General features: G+C 46.9%; 1 protein-coding gene across 1 annotated transcript in view; it reads right to left on the minus strand.

Annotated features, from left to right (window-relative positions):
* Positions 1-20,810, minus strand: part of SPAG9 (sperm associated antigen 9) — a 2,066,870-nt gene that overhangs the window by 945,418 nt on the left and 1,100,642 nt on the right. The window contains exon 18 of the mRNA XM_078654422.1: positions 8,518-8,689. Coding sequence (XP_078510548.1) covers positions 8,518-8,689 — 172 coding nt within the window. The remainder of the gene's footprint in view (positions 1-8,517; positions 8,690-20,810) is intronic.

Below are 20,810 nucleotides of genomic sequence, written 5' to 3' on the forward strand. Positions count from 1 at the left end.
ACCAAACTATAAGTAGCCCCCTCCTCCGAAGCCACGAAGGGAGGAGAGATGACTCCAGTGTCAGGCGAAGTGTCCAGACCACTGGCCTCCCCCAGCGCATCTGCCTAGTCCTGGCTTAACTGGCACTGTAGTGCCAGAGGGTCCTCAGACCCCTCCCAGTCCTAGTCATACATCTCCTGGAAACTAGGCAAAAATGATGGAGCCGGGTCATAGGTGAAGTGATCACCCATCGGCGTCTGAGGAGGCGCCGAGCGGCACTGCTTCGGTGCCGCACCCTGACCGGGTCTGAAACCTGGGTCGGTGTCGTCCAAAGACGGCACCGGGAGCGACACCTTCGCCGTCTGCGCCAGCGGAGGAGTCATTAGGTCGACTGGCGATGACCCGAATCCAGGCCTGGATCCTGCAGGGCCTGCGGCGTCGGGACCGGAGTCGACGACGGCGCCTGGGCTGAAGCACCCGCCAGGGCCGGTGCCGCCGGCCCACAACGGCTCCCAGTCGTATCCGCGGGGCCAGAAGGCACCTTGACAGGGTCCGAAGGAGGGAAGTGAGTCCTCATGGCCACGAGGAAATCACGTACCTCCTTCGGCGTCACGTGCAGCCCAGGGACCAGCGGATATGGAGCCGGATGCGTCTCCGGCAGAGCCGCGCGGGCGGTGTCGCCCGAACCCCCGGCCGCATCGCGCGAGCGAGTCAGAAGAGCGATGGCGCCTCTTCGAATTCTTTTTCGAATGCCTCGACTTACCGGAGGACTTGGAGCCCGACGAGTGGTGGTGACTCGATGAGCGGCGGTGACTCGATGAGCGGCGATGACTGCGGCTCCGCGACCGGTCCCTCGACTTCCTCCTTGACCGAGACCTTGAGCGGCAAGGAGCCGACTGCCGGATCTCAAGCAGCTTACACCGCTCCCGTCTAGCCTTTGAGGTCAAGGCCTGGCAGTCGGGGCACGACTTGTCATCATGGTCGGCTCCGAGGTAGTAAAGGCACCGACGGTGGGGGTCGGTCACCGACATCAGGCGGTGACAGGCCTCGTAAGGTTTAAAACCAGGCTTCCCTAACGGCACCGCGAGTCGAAGTCGACTTGAAAAGTGATCAAAAGAGATCAAAAAAATTAGTCAAAAATTTACTAGAGTACTGCTTTTCCCGGATCTGCGCTTGCTGGCACGGAAAAAAGAAGAACTGACGTCAGCGCGCGAGGGTGGCGGCTAAGTACTCCGACAACATCATTCCGGCGATCACGACACGGACGCGGAGCCGCAGACGCCGCCTAGCGACGCGCAGGAGTACTGCTGACGAAAACTTTCCGGATCCAGCCTGACGCCTGGGGATATTCTAAGATAAGGAATCTAACACTAACCTGTTTCTTTCAGATCAGACATGCCGAAGCTAACAAGAGGAGGACGCCCACTGACTTGGCCCCAGCCCTACCGGCCAGTCCCCACCTCGAACCGTCTCCGGCAAAATCCCGGTGTGTCCTGCAGCCAGCAACATCGAGAAACCTAGAGGACCTGCCTGCCTTCCATCCCAAAGACTCCCGTGAATGCCGGATTTGTTCAACAACCGACTTCAGCTCCGCAAGGATCCGAGGGGCTGCCCCACTCTGCACCAGACGCCCATGGCCCGAGTTCGAGTGGCCCAACACCAAGAGGAGGTCTCCCTGGCGAGTTTGCCCTGAGATCCGGTGATCCCTGACCTGCCTCAAGCCACTAGCCGACGCCTGAAGCCTCAAACAGAAAGGTCCCCCCAACCGCGACCAGGCGCTGGTAAGAAGATCTGACCTGAGAAGACACCCCTGCACCCGATGCCCCACGGCATTGGGTGGCCCAACCAATGGTGTCTAACTAACCCCAACATCCCAACTTACCTCTCCAAGTGGTGGTTGCACCCAGAAGACCTTCGTCCCCGAGCATGCAGTGTGTTTGCAAACCGGAGACTCCCCTTTGAAAGTACAGAACACCAGATGCCAAAGCAGCACTCTACATCCGGCCTCCCCAGTGCTGCTGAGGGTGCACCTTTTGTGCTGGCTTAAACCCCGATTTGCCCTGAGCTTAAGTCCAGGAGATTTGCTCCCACAACCCAGTGTCCTGCTCGTCAGCAGCCACCAACCGGAAGCCCCCTATCTCCCATTGGATAACATTGGGCCTCAGCATTCTGCACCCGGGCACCATAGTGCCGCTGAGGGTGTAACAAGAGTGCATCCTTGACCCTGGGAACCTCTGAGTCTAACCCCAGAACACCAAGGCTTGGCACCCCGTCCCAGAATGTGCTTTGTTTCAGGCCCATCAGTGTCGGTTTAATGTGCTGAGAAGTTTGATACCAGTCTAGCCATTATGGTGCTGTGGAGTTCGTAATGACAAACTCCCAGCACCATATACTTTTAATCGCAGCACTGCACTTACAATGTCTAAGAATGGACTTAGACACTGTAGGGGTACAGGGCTCATGCACCTGTACCCTCACCACTGATATGTGCACCTAGCTAGAGGGGTGACTGATCAATGCCAGGGCAGTGGGTTGTAGGTATGGCACACAGGGACATGTGCCATGTCGACTCTTCACTTTGTTGAGCACCAAGACACGCAGCCTGCAAAGGCAGTGTGTGAGTGTAAATGTACAGGGCCTCTAAGGGTGGCACACTAAATGATGCTGCCCTTAGAGGTCTTCCCTGGTCACAGTGCCCTGGGTACCGTTTAACAGGGGCTGACCTGTGGCCAGAGATGCCAATTGGGTACAGTTTTGGGGAAATAACACAGGCCCTGGGAAACTGATGGGTAGGGACCCAGGGCACATCAAGTCAAAGTGCATCAGTAGTCTGGCAAAAGGTGTGTGTGTGTGGGGGGGGGTTACTGCAACAGAAATCCAGCTTCTCACACAACCCCCCCACCCCCAGCCCAAAGGCCAGGAGACTCAGCCAAACCTGGGAGAGTCTTACTAGTCTTTCAGGGGAGGAAGAGTAGAGGAAGTGGGTTGAAAGTTGCAGGGCCTACTCTGCCTTACATCCTTCTGTCCAGATCAGTTCCTTTGGGGAGCTGGCCTACCTCAACAGTTTCAGGACCTAATTCACAATGCTCCTTTACTAGCTCTTTAGTGTCTCCACCCCACTTTTTTAGTTTGGGTTCAGAGGTGCCCACCTCCGCAAATTCTAGATTAGCTAGGGCAAAGGCCAGCTTACCCACAGAGGTTACCCACAGCTTGAACAACCCCACCATGACCAATAGGGTCAGGGGGCCTAACTAGCTATTTGGCAGGGGGCTAGGCCACCATGCCAAGGACAGTGCTGCCATGAAGGCTAACACCCAGCAGAGGCTACTAACTGCTGTCAGTGCCCAGAACCACACCTTTAGTTCTTCCCTGGCAGGTGAAGTGGCTAACACACAGGCTTCTTTGGGTTCTGGGGGTCTGTCTGTTGTTTCAGGGTAGGGAGTCACGACACCCTTCTTCCACCCTCTGTTCTGTCAGCTGAGGAGCCACCCATGCAGGCTGGCCAGTTGCCTGACTAGTCAGATCTTTTTGTTGGCTAGGGGGGACTTCACCAGTGCCAATGTTGGAGTTCTCCCTTACTGGTATAGAATTTCCCAGGCCCACTGGCACTGTGGCCAACAGTTCTCCACCTTTCCTACACTGTCTCTTCTTTTTTATTTTGGGGCTTAGCTGCACCAACTGCAGGTTGAGCCCCCCAGTTCTCTTGGGCGAGGTCTGCATTTGACCAGTACCTCTCTTTAGTTCAGACCAACCTCTGGGTGATCATTCCCAAGGAGACAATCAAGGGGGAGGTCTTTACGGACTACCACCTTTCTCCATTAAAGGGGCCCAGCCATTTTTAGGAGCACTACAGCCACAGGCCTAACAGTGACACCCCCTGGGACATCCCTTACTCTTTTTGCCTCCCCTGGGACATACTGGATTGAGAGAACCAACCTGCCATGCACCACAGTGTGATTGGCACAGGTATCTCTCAGGACAGTAGCTGGGATTCCATTCACCAGTAGGTGGTGGAAGTGTCTATTCCCCTCTGGAATCTCAAACTCACCTTTTGGCCCCAGTTTCCAGTTGAAGGCTAGGAAGACTTCCTCATCTGAGGAATCACCCTCCAAAGCTACACTGCCAACCTCTGGAGTTAGTCTAATGGCTGTAATTTTTTTTTAGGACAGCTAGTGTCCTTGGTGTGGTGTCCTGCCTTTTGATAGTTGTGACACCATACCTTGTAGGGATCCCAACTCTTACTTTGGTACCCAGTTTTAGTTTGTGAGGAGTCTTTGGGCCCACCCTCTTGGACAGGTTTTTTGGGGAGCTACCTGGGACTGCTTACTTTTATCTTTAAGAGGCTCACTGTTTTTCCTCTGGGGAGGTTTTGTAACCCTTTTTTTGTGGTCACCCCCAGTGGACGTCCTAGTTACCGCTGTCTTGACCCAATGGTCCTCCTTTTTTCCCTTGGGGAGAAATTGGACCCAGGTCTACAAGATACGGATGCAACTTTTCATCAATGCATTACTTAATATGTGTTCTGTCATAAACAAATTATAAAGACCATCATAATCTTGCACTTTAGTTCCAGTCAACCAGCCATCTAGTGTCTTAACTGAGTAGTCTACAAATACCACCCAGGGCTGACAGGGTTTTCTGAGCCCCTGAATCTAATTCTATACTCCTCAGTTGTGAGTCCAAATCCCCCAATCAGAGTTCTCTTCATGAGGTCATAAGACCCAGCATCTGCCCCACTTAGAGTCAGAAGTGTGTCTCTGCACTTGCCGGAGAACAGTACCCAAAGGAGTGCCTCCCAGTGAGTTTTCTTCACCCTTCTGGCTTCACAAGCCCTCTCAAAGGCTGTGAACCACTTGGTGATATCATCACCTTCCTCAAATTTAGGGACAATCCCTTTGGGGATTTTGGGATCATAGGATCCTTCTTTTTCTATATTGTTTTAATTGCTGCTACCATTGATGGGTCCTAGGCCCATCTCTGCTCTTTCTTTTTCTAGAGCCAGGAGTCTGGTCTCTGGGTCTACTCTTTCGGTCAACCTGGCTAGCAGGATGTCCTCCTCATTGAGGCGGTTCTCAATGTCCTCAGAGGTACCTGATCCACCTGTGTGGGATCTACGTACAAAATAACAACATGCAGAAAGATTTCTTATAGAAAATAATCTGCATATCTCCGTGTGGATCAGATCTGTGTGTCAGTGAGACATGGAATATACAATTATGTAATTAGTGATGCCTTTGTAGAATGGGTGTGTAATATCAACTGACTTCTCAAGAGTGCTGAAGTATTTTCCAGATCCACTCTGGCACCCAGGAAAATTTCACAATAAATGATGTGCAAGTAATGTCTATTGGAATACGAAATGAAGACAAGAGGAGAGAAAATTACTCATCTCAAACTACAGCACTACTGTGCTGGCATATTTAATATATTTGCATGCTTGGAATTTCTGTGACAGAAAAAAAATAAAAAGGGGAAAATAGTAAACCATGAGATTAAAATAGCACTTCATGCAGCCAAATTACCCTACTGTATTAAAGAAACTCAATCCAACTAGTTGGAGAGGTTTTGAGCGCAACAGCCCAGTTTTTAACACAGAAGTGAAACCAACAAGAAAGCTTTTAGCCTCCTGAAATATAGGAGGGAGATCTGCATGTGAATCTACAAAAGATAACAATGTCCGAGAATTGTGGGTACAGTTAAGTAACTTTTTTCTTCTTAATTGGATCTTTCACAGACTCGCATGACTGAATTAGAACTACCGACCAGTTAAAAACCACAAAAAGGGAAGGAGGGACTGAAGTCTCTAGCACAATTTGTTCTATTGTCATCTCTGTCTTGTTGTGCATGTTGAGGAGGTAGCATATCACAAAGTGTGCATAACTTTCCATGTTGCAGTTTTACAAATATTTATTATTGTGATGCTTGCAAAGATAGCTGAAATAGCTACCATGCCTCTGGGTAAGAGCCAACAACTCTCCTTAGAGGTCAGTGTGCTGTAGAATGGCAACCTGTTATACAAACTCCTATCAAATGTGATATGCCCCGTTTTGACAGAGTTTGAGTTTTAGTAGCTTCTCCCAAAGCAAACAGACATGCAGTCAAATTTTCTTCAGTCTTGATTCTGGTCAAGTCAAATTTCACATACCTTTTAATATCCAGTCTGTTAAAGACTTTTTGCACCACTGTAGAATGTTGTGGTAAGAACGTAGGCAAAAGTACTTGTTAGTTCGGTTAAAAACACGTTTAAATTGGAACGCGGATTTATTCTCAGGATTCCTATCACTGAAGAATATTATATATGATTCTCTAATAGTCAGTGTTTGAACTTCTATTCTTTTTGTTGACTTTACAGCTAGCATGAGTACAGCTTTCCACAAAAGGTAGTGCACAGAAGCCTTGTGAATTGGTTCACAAGGAAATCTCAACAACACCCCCAGGACTGTACTCTCCTCTAATGCATAAACTGCTTTGTTGCTGTAAGGTTCATTTTAACAAGCCTCTCAAATAAAAATACAAATTCTTTGTCAACATACGGACAGCTTGTTTGATAGACTTTAGGATGAAAATGGGTCTGCCAATAGACTAAATGCAGAATATTTCAGCCTTGACTCAATCAGGTCAAGATACAAGACAATATGTCATGCAAGATGTCATTCAGATGGAGATATAATTGGTGCAAACACATCCAAAGTGAACATCTTTTCCATTTTAATGCACATACTTATTGTTTATTTGCTTTTGATGGTTTCACAATTTGCTTACAAGTATCCAGTAAACTGCAGGAACCAAACTAAATTGTCTGCTGAAGCAATACTTCAACTGACAGTTGTAGGACCGGCTCTTTCTTTTTCATTCATTGAGAACGTGATGGTCTAGCTTGAATTATATCAGCATATGTGTGGGCATGCTACACATACCTGTGAACCAGTCATTACATGTTCAATGCAGCTGGAACCAAAATAGTGGTGCAGGACTCATGGTTCAACTAACTCCCTGATAAGGTGAATTGGTATAAATGCAAATATCCCATTTTAAGGAATCAAAAACATATTTATCTTTTCTGATTGCCAGGAAGCCACCATTTGCTTGAGGTTAGTCCGCTTTTTATTGTTGATTCCTTAATAACTGGACCAGAATGTCATTTATCCTGTTCCGACTCATAGAATATTAGTTTTCTCTGATGAGCTCATTTGTAAAGGTACTGTTGACACCCCACACATGTTCTACCAATTCAGTGATTTAATTATTCGTGTTTTATTGGATTTGGAAAGTACACATTCACTCAAACAGTTTTTATGGCACTAAGAAATAGACAAGAGGCAGGTTGGTAGAGAACAAGGTGTCAGAGGAAGCTAATAAAAGAATAATTAGCCAGGTTTTTACAATTTTTCTAAACTCGGAATCCGCTTTTAACTGAGAGGGTATAACACTCCACAAATCAAGGCTCTTTGATCCTAGGTATAGTGGCTGCATCTACTCTTGGAGCCCATTTTTCGAAAACAGTCAATTTCAATTTGTTGCCTGATCTCAAAGACCTTAATGGGGCAATCTGAGTAGTGATATTATACTTGACGGAGAGTACCTTAACTGTTAGAATTCCTGTGAAAGAAGAGGTGACTTTATAATTCTTTCGGTCTGACTATATCAGAGGCCTATCATTTATTTGTGGTTTCTAATTACTATGTTTTTGATGCCTAAAGAAAAGCCTTTAATTACAGCCTCATCATCTACACTTCTAGAATGTTTCTATAAATCATAGCTTGTTCCTCATGTCTATTTGTAGTAAACTGTAGCAATTTCCTAAAGACAAGTACCCCAACCTCCGAGACAGGTATATCTATAGTTACGAATAATTGTAGGTTATGTTAGTGTTCTTTAAATAGATGTATTATGTACTATTAAACTTCAGTGCTGGAAGTCTTAGGTCCGATGTGTACTATGTAGTCCCAATTGCTGAAGATCACATATATGTGCATCTAGATATTCTTGTGTGATGCACATTTGAAAGCACAAGTGACAAATGACATTTGTGTACAATGACCTGCATTGGGCACCTTCAAACAAACATCAAATCTAAACAGACAAAGTCATTTGCAGTATTAATTGTCAAGCTCTGGTGTAGGAAAAAGGCCTCAGCTTACGAATTTTGTTTCGGTTTATTATAAAATGGGTCAGAGTGTGGGATGTCGTCAAGCAAAACACTTGAAACAAAGATAGCAATGATTTTCTTCCAACCTAGATTTGTTTAACTTATTGGATGATAAACGGAATGTCAATTCAGAACCGAATGATAGACAATGTGCAAGAGTGTGTTGGAGGACAATGTAAACAGCTTTGGCGTGGTGCGCAACCTTTTTTGTCTTTTGCTCTTGTTTTAAAAGTATTTAGCATCAGAGATAAGTAAGTCTCTTTCATGGAATTCATGTCCTGTCAGAAGAAAGTATCACGGTTCACTAAAAGACTTCCAGCTTTATAGGACATAAGGCTAGAGAAATACATGTCAATCTAACAGCATTCAGTCCATATTTGACATCTTACCTGGAACACTAGTGTTACAAAGAACATGTGAGTTGCAAGCAGTAAAGCTGTCTAAAATATTTCCAGGCTGATTTGCATCAATAATTATGACTTTTGTTGCTGAATGAGTGCTGGTACAGATCCAAACTAGACTGGACAACTCTTCTTGCTGTTCTGTTTTCTTTTGCTGTTCCTGTAAAACACAAATACAATATAATGTATGATGCTTGTCGCCACGAGGTAATTTAGATATCTACATTAAAGAATATGGCCTCTCCAATACAGGTGATAAAAAGCATCTTAATCTGAGTACCCTAGTATGTGATTCTTAACCTGGGGTTCCTGTACACCGTGGGCTCTGAGGCCCTACTCAGGGCACCCACAAATGTTTAGCAAGAAGATTAAATAGTTTTAGCAGATTCATTAAGTATATATTCATTAAAAATATATATATATATAGATAAGATTGAAAGTTCTAAACGCTCTGTAAATATGAATGAATTCGAAACTGGGGGCTAAAATTAAGTTGGTTTCCTTGGCTTGATTCACGGAAGTAGCGCAAGTCTAGGGACTAAAATTTTGTATGGACGATTGAAAGGAAGGGCTGAAATGTGGTAACAAAAAAGAGCATACATTAGGAGCAAAAAAGAACAAGTGATATGCTACAGTCTAACATATAGTATTGACTTTTAGAAATAAAACCAAATACAGAAAAGCTTCAACCTTGCTCTTAAAATTCCGTTTTTTTAATATGTTTTCGTTTATGAATTAAATCTATTTTGTGTACTGGTTGTGAATCACAATCAGTAAAAACTGTTTAGACAGAGACCCACGGTTTCCAGTACAGATCAGCAGGGTTCAAAAGGGTTGAAAGTTTAAGAACTATTGCTCTAGTACATACAGTACAAAGGAAGTTTGTGTCAAATTACCCCAAAAAAAAAGATTTTAGGGGGCGTGGCCAGCAGCATGGCGGACTAGACATGTCCGACCAGAACTCCGAGGGCCAACAAGTGATCCTGTATATATCCTGCGCTCACAGACGTGATCCTGATCTGAAAGTTACGGGCAGAACACAAGAAGTCAATCATGTCGGGTCCATACTGCCGAAAATACCTCCGTGCCGCCTTAAAATACCAATGGGAGCGGAGATCAAGCCGAGGACAAGATTGCAGCGGCCTGCGCAATGCAGTGAAGGCTGCGACGCTGGAGAGTTGCAGACAGTACCCAGGACCGGGATTATAGGAGTGGTGAGGAGCAGACATCGGGGGGACTCCGTTGGCTCTCCCCCTCCTTCCCCCCTGTCCTGCGACTCTTGCCGGGTCCCCTGTCTGCTGTCGCTGACGGCAGTACGGAGGAGAAAGGCCGTGCACGGAAGGTAGTGTGCAGGAACTGGTGATCGGTGGTTGTGTCCCAGCCCCCGGCGGGACGGTGATGGTGAACGGCGAGGGCTATGGTGGTTGTATACCAGAGGCGCGTGAGGCCAATTGCATCGCCGCGACCGCTGTTGCTTCAAGAAACTACCACATCCGACTGTAGAGGTCAGAGATCAGGAGCCTTGGTCGAAGGGTCTGCATCTCCGGAGTGCCCCGGGAGCCGGGGTTCGTCGCAAGAAGAGATCCCCGACCGGCGCGGACCGCAGAGGCCGGCGGTGAGAGGACGGGAGAAGTGGAGCGGAGCGTTGAAGACTGTGGCTGTGCGCGCCAGAGGCACGTGGACCCGACTGCACCGACAGAGCTGCTGTTACTCCGGGGAGCTGCCGATCCTGGCAGGGGTGAAGTCAGCAGAAGCCGGAAGTTGAGAGCTTTGGTGGAGGGTCCGCATTTCGAAAGTACCCCAGGAGCGGGGTAGCCGCAAGGAGGGCACAGACCGCAGAGGCCGACGGTGAGAAGACGGGAGGAGTGGAGCAGATAGCAGGCTACGAGACAGAGCGGTGGAGTCCAGAACAGCAAGGTGAGCTGAGGCGGGGAGCGCGACAGTAATATAGACGGGACGTACACACATAGGATTGGTGCAAGAACAACCTCACCCCCCCCCCCACGCTCCCTACCGACAGACTCAGTAATTTAGGAGTGAACCGGCAGAGGCATAAGGTAAGAGGTTGGGACTGGCAGTGTGACGCAGAACGTATGCAGGGACCGTGACAGTCACAGTCCGCTCACCCGAAGGCAGTCACCACGGACTGCGTGGGGCGCGCGGGGTACTAGAGTTGTTGTGCCCTGTATTCAATACCCTGCGAAGTAGAGAGGAGGTGTCAGGCGACCCACAACAAGGGTGACTTCGGCTGAGGAGATTTCAGCGCATAGCTGGCACACGGCAGAACGGTGAGAGGGCTCCATGCCAGGCAACCGACCAACAGACCCCTCTCTCTCATCACAGAGTGCCTCAGTGAAGGCTGTGCATATACTCGGGAGAGACACTGAGTGGTCAAAAGACAGGAAACCTACTGAAGGCGACTAGAGACAGGGTGCCCCGTGGTCTTATCGATACCACAGCTACTCCGCCTGTAAGAGTGGAGTGGTGGCCACAGATGGCGCGGAACAAAGACCCCAAAACGCAGAGACAGGGGAAGATGGTTAAATTTGCCAATCCCCTGCCAGTGACAGACCCCCACCCATCCGGGTCTGTAGACACACCTGATCATGTTCTCCTTCAGGCAATTCAGTCCTCCAGAGAGGTATTAGAGGGCAAAATTGACGAGATCAAAATTGACGTTAACCTGCTCCGTCAAGATCTGCGGAAGGTATCTGAGAAGCTCACACAGGCTGAGCACCGTATATCTGAGGTTGAGGATACCACCCATGTCCTTCAGGGTGAGGTCAAGGCCTTGTTGGCGGCCATGAAGGGCGTGCTTTGGAGGGTTAATGATGCCGAAAATTTAGCCCAGAGAAACAATCTACACTTTCTTGGCTTTCCAGAGGCTGTTGAAGGCACAAACGTGGGGGCCTATCTGCGCACGTGGTTACTGGAGATGTTCCCTAATGCCCACTTCTCACCATGTTTCATAACTGAGAGAGCACACAGAATACCGGGGACTGGACCACCTCCGGGGTACCCCATCTCGTCCACAGATTGCAAAGTTCCTTAACTACCAAGACAGAGACCTCATCCTCAGAGTTTAAGCAAAATGGGGATATACGGATGGACAATACGAAGATTATGGTATTCCCGGACTATTCCCGTGAGGTGCAGAAGCAACGCAAAACGTTTGATTCTGTAAAAGACAAACTACGACAGATGCAAATCATGTACATGCTTCTATTCCCCGCAGAACTCAAATTCATCTATCATGCCAAGATATTCTTCTTCAGTACTCCAGAAGAGGCCTGGCACTGGCTGGAAATGTGCCCCTTGCCAAGAACCGCCGGAGGCCTATCAGCACGCTCCGGGACAGCCACAGTGCCATGCAGCACCAGACCCAAAACACGGCGTATCAAAGGAAAGATCGCACAAAACGGATCAACTAGGGCAACACCATACCGCCGGGAGAACTGCAAGGACTACAGACAGACTAAAGAACTCGCACACCGCCCGCGTGTTTTGTTTCTTGTTTACAGTGTATTTAACTTTTCTACATTCCATTCCTTGTTGATTGTCTTCCCTTGCCCTTTTCCTTCCCTTTCCCTCTCCCCCCTCCCTTTTTTTAAATTTTTTTTTTAGGTTGGACACTTTGCATTGTCTACGTTGGTGTGGGGAACTCCTGCCCAATAGCCAGAATTTGACCCTAACAGTGTGAAGGTCATCTGCAGGACATCCTTGCCAGGCCAGAAGATCTGAGTGGGGAGGGCCTGGAGGGGCGGAGGGTAGTTTGAAAGGGTGGGTTTGACTGGGTGGGCGACAGACCTCTCTAGTCCAAATACGACACAGTTGGTCCTGTTGACCCAGGAGGTAGTCGGTTGGATAACGGCGTGGGGGGGAGGGATGTGGTTGACCATGCCTATCTGATCACAACGCAGTTGGACTGTTGACCATAGGGGTAGTCGGATGAAGGCTGGGAAGGTGTGCGGAGGGGGGCGGGAGGCTAAGAGAATGGGGGTTTGTTGCGGTAACATGGCAAAACACTGAGACACCAGATACTCCTAGATTGCAAACACCACAGCGATGGAGAGGAGGAGACGGGCCAGATGGCCGGCTGACCACCAAAAACCATAAAGATGGCTACACCTGATCAAGGACAATATTCTGTCCTTTCATGGAATGTGAATGGGATGGGGAATAAAATTAAAAGAGGACTAGTGGCTGCATATTTTAAGAGACTGAAACCTGATATACTTTTACAGGAGAATCAACTAAAGGGTACTCAGTGTAGTTTCCTGGGCAGAGGCGCATATTAAACACTAACGGTTTACAGACACACTGGCACTTACAGACCTGTGGCGTAGACACCACTCCCAGACCAAGGCTTACTCCTTCTACTCAGGGGCCCATAAAACCTTTTTAAGAATAGATTACATATTTCCAACCTAGGCGAGCTCCATGAAGTGGAATTTCTGGCGAGAGGCCTCTCAGACCACTCACCCTTGCGGCTTACAGTGGACACCCATGTACAATGCGGAAATAGGGAATGGAAACGTAATGCTTGGGATTTAAAAGATATGCAGAGAAAGAACCTAGGACAGATAAAGAGCTATATTTTAAAGAAAATACAGGGACGGTAGACTCGGCTGACACACTGTGGGAGGCATACAAACCCGTACTCCGGGATAGGGCACACAACTTCATAGCCCATAAAAAGCGGAAGGAAGAGGAGGAGATCACTGGGATTGAATACAGACTCCTGCAGCTTGAAAAGAGGGCGACTACGGGAAATGATCCCCCCTTGCTCCGCAGTCTACAACTTCTCAGACAGAAATATCTTGCGCTGGCCAGGAAAGATGCGCAAAATGCAATACAAGCAATGCACAGGAGGCTGTATGACACAGGAGACAAAACAGGCAGACTTCTCACATGGCTCAGCAAAAAAGAGCTAGAGAGTAGGTGGGTGACCCAGGTACGGGAGGAGGATGGACGGACTCACGTTGCCCCAGTTGCAATAGCTAATGCTTTTGCAGATTATTGCGAGACTTCTTATGCGTCACGCGCCGTGGCTGATGCTGAGAAGATACATGAGTATTTGCAGACGATACAGCTCCCCAGGCTGGAGGATGAGGAATCACGGTCCTTAGATAGTAACATTACAACAGAAGAAATCTCGATAGCCATCAGTCAGTTGAAAACTGGAAAGGTGCCTGGGCCGAATGGACTCCCCCCCCCCCCCCCCCCCCCGAGTTTTTTAAGCAACACGCAACGCTCTTCGGCCACCACCTCCTCCAACTGTATCTGGAGGTTTCCAAGATGGGTAGCCTTCCTAGGGACTTGCGGACTGCCACATTAGCAGTAATCTTTAAGAAAGATCGACCCCCAGAACAGTGTCGCTCATACCGACCTATCTCACTGATTAATTTGGAAACCAAAATACTAGCAAGGTTATTAGCAAATAGGTTCACAGTGGTAATCACTGGTCTCATTCATAGAGATCAGTCGGGCTTCATGCCCAGAAGGTCGACAAGGCTTAACCTGAGAAGGCTGCATAACTGGCTGGAGATGGCGAGCAAGAGCGATGATCCACTCTTCGTCTTGTCTCTGGATGCCAAAAAGGCATTTGATACAGTACATTAGCCCTTTCTTATGTCCGTATTGGAGGAATTTGGCATCAGACCGGTGTTCCGGCAATGGATCTGTATGACAGACCCGTGGCAAGGGTCAGAGTCAACGGGGTGCTATAATGGGAATTGCCATAGGTAGGGGCACATGCCAGGGCTATCCTCTATCCCCTCTGCTCTTTGCCCTGGTATTGGAACCACTTGCTTGTGTGATCCGAACGCACCCAGACATAACAGGTTTTTGGGTGGAGGGAACGACAGGGCCTGATTAACGCATATCACTATATGCGGATGATATAATAATGTATGTGACAAACACGGAAAGTACACTCCCAAACATTATGAGAAGTTGTCAAACATACGATACACATACTGACTATAACATTAACTGGGGGAAGTCCTATCTATACCAGACGGGTGGGGATGGAGGATACACCATGGGCCCTAGCCAGCTCAAGACTACCAGAGAAGGCATTAAATATCTTGGTATCTATGTCACAACAAATGCGAAACTAGCGCTGGATCGCAACCTATACAGGGTGCTTAGGGATTTTCGTGAGGATATGCAGAGATGGAAGTCCCTGCCGCTGACCTTAATGGGAAGGGCAACCCTGTACAAAATGATAGTGCTCCCCAAATTTCTTTACATGTTACAAAACACCTATCAGTTAATACCAGTGAAGGTGTTCACTAGAATTGATGATGCACTGCGGACATTCCTTTGGGATGGACGGCCGCCAAGAGTAGCACTGGCGACGCTGCAGCGTAATCAATACAATGGTGGCATTTCCCTGCCGGACATTCGGGCATATTATTGGGAAGCCCATTTAATAGTAGTGAATGAATGGGAACATGCAGAGTGGAATCACCCTACATATGCTCTAGAGCGTACACAATTCATTAAACACCCGTACACGCACTATATATATGGGGGAAAGGGGCTACATAGCTCCTCACAGTGACACGGATTGTTCTGAATGCGTGTAAACAGGCGGAAAGACAGATGAAATGGGGCGGCCGGGTCACCAAGGAGACCCAGCTATGTGTGGGTAATCGCCTGCCAGTAATTAGGAAGCTGCGAGGTTTCGGGAAATGGGACCTGTTGGGCATATCGCAACTTAAAGATATACTATATCGCAAAGAGCTAATCACTTTTCCATATCTGCAAACGGAATATGACATGAACAGAACCCAACACTACAAGTACCTGCAGTTGACACATGCCTGGTGGGCGCAGGGCCTAGACACCGACAATATCCTGGACATATAGAACAATCATAAATAACAAGCCAGATACACTGCAGAAATTGCCGAGGAAATGGGAATCAGAGTTGGGTGAAATCTGGACTGGGAAATGGCGCTGATGCACCCTCAAGAGGTAGCCATCCGATCCTGCCTCAGGCTGATCCAATACAAATACCTGCATAGGGGATACTATGACAGAATGCGACTACATCGCATTGGAAGGGCAGAAACGTCCATCTGTTTGCGTTGTTTAGGATCAGAACGCACATTTTATCATAAGGTGTGAGAATGTTCCAAGATTCAACTGTACTGGACAACTCTGTTAGGGGAGATGGAGAGTGTTTTGAGGGAGACGATTCCACTCGTCCCCTCCTTGGTTTTGCTGGGAATATCCACGGACACTGACCTCCCTAAACCCAAGCTGGTCTTGCTGCAGCTAGGACTGGTGGTAGCGAAACGAGACATAGCTAGAGCATGGGGGGCAGCAGCAGGTCCGTCTCTTGTGGAATGGAGAAAGAGCATGGACATGTACATGCTAGGAGAGGAGGCGACATATAAAGCACGGGCTGCCCTAAAAAGTTTTGGAAAATATGGAATCCATGGCTTGTACACTATGGACTCTCGCTCTCCGATTCACAATGATTGTAGATGACTGGGTGTATGGTTAGAGGGAAAGGTGGGGCTCGCAACAATGCTCTGGTGTATAATACTATTGTTTAACTCTCCTTTGCTGCCTATTGGATATGTGGATGCCATCTACTTGAACATGTTTACATACCTTACTGATAACCATTGTTATTGTCTTGCAATCGCAAAAATGTCAATAAAAACAATTCACAAAAAAAACGGATTTTCATCAATAAAATTGTTGCTTAGTCAGATCTATATTCTGCTCACAGAAGTTAATGAATATAGTAAAACTCAAAGGCTACAGATGTGGTGCTTTAATTGGGTTGGTTGTAGTATTTTGTGTGCGAAGTGACAAAAAACTAATGTTTTAATGTTTCCTTTAATAGGGCTTATCCAAAAGGACTGATGATGTATAAGAGTAAATTATATAATGTTGTAATGAGCACAGAATGTGTTTTAGATTAAAGTTGTCTTGGAATATGAAAGGCAGTGTGTCCTGTTTACCCAACAATCAGTAATTGTGGATGCTTGCTGGTGACCATTTTACACAGACTACTGACAGGATATAGTTTCAATCAATTGTGTTAGAACAAAGGTTTGATTTAAACCATCCTCATCCAACAGATATGCTGTTCCACGCCAAGTCTGGTTCGCATCAGGACCCCAGCCCTCCCAGGATAGCGGCCAGTTTAGCAACCTGTCTGGTGCCTGCAGTTAAAGATCTATACAATCTTTCATTGTCTATAGCCATAAAGCCTAAGGAATGGAAGTGTGCCTTAGTATCTGCGCAGCTTAAAAAATCTACAGAAAGTCCAAATGTTTTTTCCAACTACAGATCAATTTTGCTATTACACTTATTTGTGAAATCTCTAGAAAAGTTTATTAACAAACAACTCATTGCCTTTCTTGAAGAAAACCACATCCTGGACTACTCGTATTCAAGTTTTAGAGAGCACCACAGTACAGAAAGTGCACTGCTGGCTGTGGTCGACAATATCAGGCTCTCCCTGGACATGGGTATCCCAATCATGCTAGTGCAGTTGGATTTGTCTGTAGCATTTGACATGATCTTCCATTCCATTCTAATCCGCTGGCTTCACAAAGCTGGGCTGTATGGTAAGGCACTACATTGGCTCAGGGACTCCTTGCTAATCGACACAATACATCTGCTAGGATGCCTTCAAGTTATAAGGGAGAGCCGCAGGTTTTGGGCCACAGCCCATTTCTCTTTAACATCTATGTAGCACTTACCCAGATTGTGTTGTGTGCAGATGATACTCAACTTCTTATTTCCTACGGCCTTGACTAAGAAAAGGTGAAAAGTAAATTTGCAAATTGCATAAGAGAAGTCGCTGCTTGGATGAGTAACAACTATCTCCAATTAAATAGTGACAAGACAGAGATCATGCTATTTGGCAAAGCGACAGAACTACGGTCAGCCGATTGGTAGCCCTCAGAACTTGGCCTTGTCCCTTCACCTAAGCAGGTAGTGAAAAATCTCGGAGTTAAGTTAGATCAATCACTCTCCATGAAAGACCAAGTTAACAAAACTTGTGGCACCTGCTTTGCCACCATGAGGTTTCTCAAAAAAGCCCTCCCTTGGTTTCGTGACACCGCCAGGAAAACGCTTGTCCGGGCGCTCATTGCCAGCAGTCAGGACTATGGGAACACTCTGCTGACATTAGTAAATGACACCTTGCTGCCCAAGTTCCATGTAGTCCAGAACCCCGCAGCTAGGTTAATCTACAATCTTCCCTTTGCTAACCCCCCCCGGCCTGATTCTTAGGAAGCTTCACTGGTTGTCGATTAGAAAACTGGTCACTTTTAAACTATGTTGTCTGACACACAAGGAACTCCACAACTCCCATCCAGCATATCTGTCTACTCGACTAAAACCTTACCTGCCTACCAGATGTCTAATGTCCTTGGATAAGTCGTTTTTCGGTTATCCCGTATACATACCTCAAGACAAGGGAACAGATCCTTTTCTTACACAGTCCCTTATCACTGGAATAAGCTTCCCCGTAGTCCTCCCTCCTGCTCAGACTTTACTTCCTTTAAGAAGGGGCTGAAGACTTGGCTGTTTTAGAATGCTCTACCCACTCAGAGTAGCCCAGCGACGAGATATCCCTCTGGGAGTGATTTGTTTGCTATATCAAATGTCAAGATAGATAGGGTCAAGTGCACCAATAAGTGTTATATTGTACCAGGAAATTTGTTACGCTAGTACCAGTCAATGGGCTACACTATGTCAGAGAGTTCAACGAGTGCAAAAAATTATACCCTACTCTACCTAAGGACAGGAGATTCCGCCAGAGAGAATGGCCAATTGTGCCACATAACATGGTAAGGCAAAAGACCAACTGTGGAGTAAAATTCACTGAAGAACACAGACTCCCAAACCTGGCAAAGAATAAAGTTACATATGCCACAGTGAAAGCCTAACTCTGCCAATAGGTTCTGCTGCTGTACAAATTATTTCTCAACTAAAAAGATAAACCACACAAATGATAAGGAAGAAAATGTTAAATTCTATCATTACCACAGTAACGGTTTGAATGTATAGGGTCTTCGGCCAATGAAGAATCACCGTGCAGAGAGGGTGTACATACAACTAAAACTGCTACAATAACATTCAAAATGCATTAGCGCGCCAAACAAACTCAAGTACAATAACTATCAGAAATGATGGCAAGGCCTATCTCTATGTAAGGCTAACATCGCCCTGTGCGCCTCTGCTTTAGCACCCCATGCACAGTGACAAGCCAGTACCTATCTTACTGCTAAAAAAATACAAAAGAATGTGTAAATACCTTAAGATAGAACTGCAATTGTGTGATTAGAAGTCGAACAAGAGCTTCTGCCTAGTCATCATGTTTTACTGAACAAAGAACAGCAAGGATTGAAATGACTCCTATAATTCCACAATGCCATTAATGCTACAATTTCTGCTTAGCCTCTTGGAACCTACAACCCACACTTTTTGATAATTTGCATGATAATGGTCAGTACTCTCCAACAAAGGTTTCTCGTGTGCCGGAAGTAGAACAGTATCAGAGAGATTTTGAATATCCAAATCGCGCCAAAACCTTGGACCAACGCCGTGAAGGTAACGGCTCCACTTAACACTCTGCACAGAACTCACCTGCTCTCCCCGGGGCCAGGTGCTTCGTTGCACCGCACCGCCGTGAGGGGAACGGCCAGGCGGTCGTGGCCTACAATTCCCAGAACTCTGGTTGACACTAAAAGATATGGGGCTACCACCTGACTTGCTGTTGCTTGTAATCAGATTGCATAAAAGCAATAAGGCCAGGATTCGTTGGGGCAAATAGGGAGAAGTAACAGAATTTTTTCCAGTGGATAAAGGAGTACACCAGGGATGTGTTCTGGCCCGACCCTATCCTCATTGTTTATAAACGGGATAGTAAACTGCATGAAATCAACTAACACGGATGAACCGACACTGGCAGGCGAAAAGGTCCCCATACTAATGTTTGCAGACGACACATTGATCCTCTCTAAAACACCGAGTGGGCTTCAGCGGGCCCTCTCAATCTTTGAAGAGTTTTGTGCTCGACGGGAATTGGAGGTCAACATTTCCAAAACAAAACGGATGACCTTTAACCCACATAGGGCGTTTAAAGGGGGCATTAGATTAAATAACATCATGCTTGATCAGGTCAAGGAGTTCACATACCTGGGGGTTAATATTCAGGAGGGGCTAAGGTGGTCATATCAAGTTGATCTAGCATCATTGAAACATAGGCAACTGGCAGGGGTATTGTTAAAAGAATATAACACCTCTTTTACTAAGAAAATCAGCCCCGCCATGGAGATATATAACTTGAAGGTTATCAGTTCTGCCTTATATGGGGCTGAACTTTGGGGCGACGAGAATCTAGCCAAATTAACCATTTCTGAAAATAAGTTCCTTAGAAATATAGCGAGATTGCCCCAGAGCACCCCGATACGCCCATTGCTGATTGACCTTGGGCGGAAGCCAATCGCAGAAACTGTAAAATTGCGCCCTTTGTTGTACTGGCAGAGACTATGGTCTACCCCAGAGTTAGCAGAGTATGCAGCTGGTTTCCTAGATGTAATCAGGGTGGATAGTTCACGTAAAATAAGATGGCTAAGACAGCTTAGAGCCACATTATTATGTATGGGTATGAGCTCGCTGTGGGAAGATCCAGAGAACGCTATCTTTCCTCCTAAGCAGATCCTGAAAGCTAAATACTGGGAAATGGCCCACACGGATCTGGTGAGGAATTGTGAGTCAGCCTCCCTTACTGGCCGTTTCTTATGCGGTAAATCTACACCTGAGTTAGAACGTTATTGGGACATTATCACAAAGCCCTTCGAGCAGTAATTATATTTCCAGTTCAGGGTTGGTACACTGCCTATAAAAGCCTTTACTAGCAAGTGGTCTACATCTTGTGATGATTTGTGCTTGGTGTGCTAGTTTGGGAATGAATCTTTATCCCATGTACTATTTAAAAGCAATGGTTACAGAGCTCTGCGGCGTACCTGGTTGTCCCCAATATGCAAACTTCTAGGGTTAAGAAGGGCACATGAGGCAGAAAGAATCCTAAGAAGCGACACAACTGAAGTTATAGTTGTTGCCATGGCAAAATTCTTGGGGTGGGTATGGACAATCGGAGCACGGTCCCTCAAGGAGAGAATAGTCCACTAAATACATCTGTCTTGTTGTATTACATGTTTGAGTAGCCATTCGCCTCCCACTTAACTGGCTAGCTTGTCTTGTAACTCATTTTTAAATAGTATTTTAAATTGTGAATA

The sequence above is a fragment of the Lissotriton helveticus genome, chromosome 7, assembly GCF_964261635.1.
Source record: "Lissotriton helveticus chromosome 7, aLisHel1.1, whole genome shotgun sequence".
Taxonomy (NCBI): domain Eukaryota; kingdom Metazoa; phylum Chordata; class Amphibia; order Caudata; family Salamandridae; genus Lissotriton; species Lissotriton helveticus.